A 6,000-nucleotide genomic window follows, 5' to 3' on the forward strand; every position below is an offset into this window, starting at 1 on the left:
GGGTTAGGTTAGGGTTAGGGTTAAGGAGGGTGGCAAGAATGGAGGAAGGAAGGACTGTATAAAGGGAAAAGAGGGGTGGGAGGGGTGGGGGGAAGGAAAAAAAATAACAGAATGAATCAAACAACATTACCCTATGTAAATTTATGATTACACAAATGGTATGCCTTGACTCCATGTACAGAGAACAACATGTATCCCATTTGGTTTACAATAAAAAAACATATGCCACTTATGGTAAATTTGAAATATTTGAATATTTGAATAAGATTTGAAAATTTGGGGACAGTGTGTTTGAAGTCCAGACAGAGGATGTGATTTCTTTTTTGTGCATTTTTAAAATCACAGTATTGAGATTTTTAATCTCAACATTTATTGATAGAATAACTTTTTGGTTAGTCGAAACAATGCTGTCCTCCTGCTGATCAGAAAAAAACATCAGATAAACTTAAGAGAAACATTCTACAAATATGCCTATTGAAGACTGGAATCTCCCTCTCACCCACCAGAATATTCAAGGATAGGAATAAGGAAAGGAGAAACTCCCTCAGATGGGAGGAGAGTGAGGAGAGACCACAACTAAATGCCTTGTGGGAAACTAGATTGAATCTTGGGACAGACAAAGAACATTAGTGGGAAAACCAGGGGCATCGAAATGGTCTATGATTTAACAGTATTGTACCAATGTTAATTCCCTAGTTTTAATGATTGTACTGTGATTATGTAATATGATAAAATTATGGGAAGCTGGGTGAAGGATATAAGGGGCATGCTAACATTTTTGCAAATTTCATATCAGCATTAAAATTAGTTACAAAAGGTTAACAATAAAAGTATAAAGAAAAGGAAAAAATTCTTAATTTAACCTCTTAGGTTTCTTAAAGTTAGAAGTTTAGCAAAGTCTCCTTGGCTTGTGTGGGTGTTTGCTATGAATGTACGGGAACCGTAGCGTGATGGGTCTGTCTAGGTATAGTTCAGGTGTTGGCTTTCATGGCTCTGGATACACCTGAAGGCGCAGGCCTGCGGGGGACCGAGAGGGTGGATCATCCCGCTGCAAAGGTTCCTCCCGGAGGGAGCAGAGCGCATGTGTCAGTGCAGACACCTGCGTGTCTGCTGCTCTTCTGTTCAAGTGCACTGTCCAGCCGGGAGTTCTTACCTGGAGCAGTCCTTCTCTGTTCTGGTCCTTCTCTGTTCATGATCAAGCATGGCTCACTGCATGGGGCCTGTGGCTGCTGTGCTGCTACTACTATTACTGGGTGAGTACCTGTCTCCTCCCTTTGAACCCCAAACCCTGACCTCTGCCCTGTATCTCAGAGGCAGTTCTGGAGGGTGAGAGGGAGAGTCCAGGAAAGCTGAAACACACAAAGGGGAGCAAGAGAAAAGGCCTGGCAGTCTGCCCTGCTGCACCACGCCATGTACACAATCTTCGGGCCTAGCTGAGGCCACCCACCTCCTAAGTCCCATCCTGGAACCTCTGACCCAGGTGCTTTCCTTTCCTATCGCCTCCCTCCCCAGCTGTCTTTCTGCCCCAGCCCAGTGCTCCACTCCTAGTCTTGAAGTATCACATGGGCTCATTGCCCAGCATCTTCAGTGTCTCAGTGCCTGGCAATTGCTGTACCCTCTAGGACTGTTCCTTCTCCACCCTGGGGCATCCACGGAGGGGTGACTTTCTGGGGTCTGGTGTGGTGTGAAGAAAGGAGTCTGGTAAAGGTTTTATGGCACAAGATATCTTGGAAGCTGAGGTGGTGCTGTTTTGAGAGTGGAGAGGAGCTAAAGGGTGTGCCTAGGAGGTAAAGCAAAGAAACAGGCGGTTACAAGACCTCAGGTAGCACTAGGTGCTGTTGTGCATGGGTTGAGGCCTGGGGGGGGGGTGTGCCCAGGCAAAGCAGGGGACAATTCTGCTCTGGGCTCTCGGTGGGGAGGGAGGCCCTGTCACTCTCCCATCTGCCCCCTACACTTATGTACTTATTCCAAGCCCTCAAAGTCTGTCCTTCCTGCAGTGCTGACCCCTGAAGACACAGCAAGAATCATAATCCAAGCCATTCCAACCCACAACCTAGGAAGAAAGACCTAGGTTAGCAAGTGCCAGAGAGTGACTATTGTTCTCAGTCCTGAGTCAGGATACCCCCTGCCCCCAGCAAGTCAGACATAGCAAGATAGATGAGGGGCCAGACTGGGCTCTATTATTCAGATGGGGGAACCAGAAAGCCTTCTCGTTTCAGTAAAGGGTTGGGAAAGTGGGGGAGGTCAGTTTGGTTTCAGTGACTCAGGTCCTAAGAAGGGGCTGCCAAGTCCTAACTTTGGATACTGTAGCTTCCCTAGTTTACAGGTGATAGATGGCACAAGTGAGCACAGTTTGCCCCCTGTCTACATCACCGGTGTGAGTCTACTGTGGCAGAAGCCCTCTCTGCTTCCAGGCAGGGTATCACCTGTCACTAGGATATGCCTTCATGGAAACCACTGATGAATCCCCTAGACCTGTGTCTCCAAAGTCCTGTGGCCTGCCATCAGGGACTTTAAAACCACACTCCGCAGTCAGGTTTAATTGGTCTCTCCAATGGCCTGAGCCCTTTCAGGGAATCCTTTTGCTTGGTTGGTGGAGGGCTGGGGAGCCAGAGTCCAGATTGGGCAGGATGACTTAGACCCCTGAGGGCACATCTGGAAGGACTAGGAGGGACAACACACTCCTGCCACAGATGAAAGGAGGAGGTGCAGGAGGTGACTAGGAAAGGGGAGAACTAGAAACCTATAGACCCAAAGGGTCTCTATGTGGGGCAAGAGTGGAGAAAGAGGAAGGTCAGGTGTCCCACTGTACTAAAAAGAAAGGATGAGCGGCTACTGTCCTCAGTGCCATCTCCAATAAATCTCTATTAGCCAGGTCTCCAGGAAGCCTCACTGATTCCCCATCAGGGAGGGTCCGTTGAGGACGGGAGGCGCCCCGCAGGCTCATTTCTGGATAAGTGCCTCAGTTCTGGGTGTGGGTGTACTTGGGGAGGATGGGCCTTAGCTTCTGCGGAGGGCGGGGACCAGCTTCCAGGCATCCCATCCATCCCTAACGTGTTGCAAGGACTCCAAGAACCTGCCGCTGCCCACTCTGTGAACTAGGTCAGGTCAGTGACAAGTGGCCACACCTTTGGTCCCCACTCTGTCCCGCTTGAGTCTTGAGCGCCCTACAAATTCCGGGGGTGTGGCCAGGGTGAAACGTGCACGTAGGGTGCACAGAGAACTGAAGCGTGCCCCCACTTCCACCAGGGTCTGCAAGCTTCGCTGGGGGGAACCGCTGCGTGGACGCTGCCGAAGCGTGCACAGCCAACGCGCTGTGCCAACGACTGCGCACGGAGTACGTGGAGCAGTGTCTGGGGAGGGTCGTAAACGGGGGGTGCCCCCCGCTCCCGCTGCCACCGCGCCCTGCGCCGTTTCTTCTCCCGCGGGCCGCAGGCGCTCACCCACGCGTTGCTCTTCTGTCCGTGTGCGAGCCCCGCGTGCGGCGAGCGACGGCGCCAAACCTTCGTGCCCGCCTGCGCCTTCTCCGGACTGGGCCAGGCCGCCCTCCTGCCTCGCACGGATGGACGCTTGCGAGAGGAGCCGGGTCTGCAGGTGCGTGGGGCGGGGCGGGGCCGGTCTGTCGGGCTGACCAGGGCGGGTCCTCTTGCCAGCTCACCTCCCTCCCCGCGCCCCCGCAGGCCCCGCCTCCTGACCTTCCAGGCCTCCTGCGCTTCGGTCCCCATCACCCAAGACAGTTGCCTGCGGGACCAGGGCCCCAGTTGCCTGCGCGCCTACGCGGGCCTGGTGGGTATGCACGGTCGGGATCCGGGCACGGGCAGGGGCTCTCCAGAGGATGCCTCTGCCAGTGTGGGCGATGACTCCGCTTTGGGGTCCCCCAGGCACCGCGATCACCCCCAACTACGTGGACAACGCGAGTGCGCGCGTGGCTCCCTGGTGCGACTGCAGAGCCAGCGGAAACCGGCGTGAGGAGTGCGAAGCCTTCCAGGGGCTCTTTACAAGGAACCGCTGCTTGGGTGAGGGCCCCTCCGCCCCCCGCGCAGGGATGGCTCGAGAGCCAGGATGGCTGCCTGGCTGACAGAGCCCATTTTAGAGGGAAGGAAACTAAGGCTTCTTGCAGCATCCACGCAGCACACTCCCTCCTCAATTGTCTGTCGTCTTGCCCCTGGGGGGTCTCTCTGGAGACCAGGTCACAGAATCCTAGTAGTATCAAAGCCGAAGTCTCTAAGGACAGGTGGGGGCAAGAGTTAAAACACGTTGCTCAGGGCCTGAGATTGGCCAGGGGAGACTTCTACTTCCAGCACTAATGAGTGGGTTCCTTCCCCATGTGCTTATTCCCTCTTCTGATGATTTCCTCTCATGGGGTCCTAATGGCTTAAATGTCTGGGAGTTAGGGGGCCCGAGTTTGAAACCCGACTCTATTTCACTTACTAGCTAAAAGTTGGTTAACTCCTCTAAGACTTTTTATGTTTGTCTGTAAAATGTGGGTATATTGTCACCTCCTATAAGGATGGAAGATTAGAGTTTGTGAGTCCTTATTTTGTTTTCCTTGACATGCACCTCCCATTTGTCCCAGAAGCCATTCCTTGAAAATGCCAGGGGGACTTGCTGTGCTTGAGGTTCCCAGCCAAGCCCACCCTGGACTCCTTCCTCCATAGATGGTGCCATACAATCCTTTGACAGCCAATGGCCCTCAATCCTGCAGGACCAGCTGGGTTCCCACCACGACCCTGGGCAGCGCCTCCTACAGGTAGATGCAGCCAGTTCTCACACTGTTGCTTTCAGAGCCTTCCCACCCAGGCCTGCAGAGATGGACGCCTGAGTGACCTGGGAGGGAGTGCAGGCAGAAAGCAGTGCCGGGTTCCTGCCTCCAGTCCTCACTCTGCTCCAACCCCTAGGTACCCTCTGCAGACAGGCCCCTGGAAGGGAGCTCCCTGCAGTCCATACTCCCTGTCCTGGTTCTCCAGGCCCTGCTCTGACTAGGACAGCAGACATTGGACCCCACAGCTGACTGCACACACTGCTGGGGTACAGGACAATGTCTCTGGTTTATTGCCCTCTGAAAGGGACTGGCTAGCTCTCCCACCTGTCCTTTGCCCATCTGGACACCTGTGTGCCTATGCCCTGGAGTGAGGGTTGGAGGCTGGGGTCCTGGCTGCAAAGCCCCTGATTTTCTATCAGTAGTCTTGGTTGTAGGTCCCTTTCTTCACAGACCTTGAGACAACTGGATTCTCTCACTGGGGATGCACAGGAGAGGGTCACCTTTGCAGCTGAGGCCTCACTAGCATCCCCAGATCTAAAGAAGGTCAGAGACCATCCGGACTCCTGGAACTCTAGGAAACTGTGTTGGCCTCTCAAGCAGGTAGCACCCTAAGGAATGCATGGGAGCAGACTCCCTCTAGCACAGCCCGCCTTTGAGGGCACCCTCCCACTTAGGCAATACCTGTGCCCCAGAACTAATGTTGGCAGATTGCTTCCTGTCCACGATATGCTGCTTGGTGGGCATCCCCTGGAACGAGAGGAGTCAGTCCCTGCCCTGCCCCTGCACTGCACTGGCTACTTGGTCATCCGTTTTCCTCAGCACTAGGAACAGTGCACGTGTTCAATAAACCCACCTGCACCGAGACTGACATTGTTTTCATGTTGTCTGCGTCCTGGAGCCTGGAGACCAGTGTTTGCTGTGGGGTGTGCCTCTCCTGGCCTGTGTGACCTCAGATGTCTCCAGAACTCTGGGCTCTGCCAGGCCCCCTACAGATGCTGAAATGAATCAACTCTCAGGTCCTACAGTCAGGGATTTTCTTTGCTTTTGTCTCTTCTCTGCCAGTTTTCAGATAAAGAAAGTACATTTTCCAACTTCCTTCACACTGGGATGGCCAAGTAACACATATTAGCCCGTGTGACCCGGCAAATGCTACAAACAATGTTAAATTGCAGTCCTGGGCTGGGCACGGTGAGGCTGTAATCCCAGCAATTTAGGAGACTAAGGCAGGAGGATCGCAA

General features: G+C 53.5%; 1 protein-coding gene across 1 annotated transcript; it reads left to right on the forward strand.

Annotated features, from left to right (window-relative positions):
• Window positions 1–1,201: 1,201 nt before the first annotated feature.
• On the forward strand, window positions 1,202–5,541 carry LOC306653265 (GDNF family receptor alpha-4-like; the record flags this gene model as incomplete). The annotated part of the gene is given in 9 exon segments (XM_079126234.1): window positions 1,202–1,253; window positions 3,250–3,380; window positions 3,382–3,539; window positions 3,541–3,594; window positions 3,681–3,790; window positions 3,882–4,016; window positions 4,659–4,750; window positions 4,899–5,028; window positions 5,197–5,541. Coding segments are annotated over 8 exon segments (813 nt in total). The 3' UTR covers window positions 4,980–5,028; window positions 5,197–5,541.
• Between the last annotated feature and the right edge of the window lie 459 nt (window positions 5,542–6,000).

The sequence above is a fragment of the Sciurus vulgaris genome (genome assembly GCF_902686455.1).
Source record: "Sciurus vulgaris genome assembly, chromosome: 2".
Taxonomy (NCBI): Eukaryota; Metazoa; Chordata; class Mammalia; order Rodentia; family Sciuridae; genus Sciurus; species Sciurus vulgaris.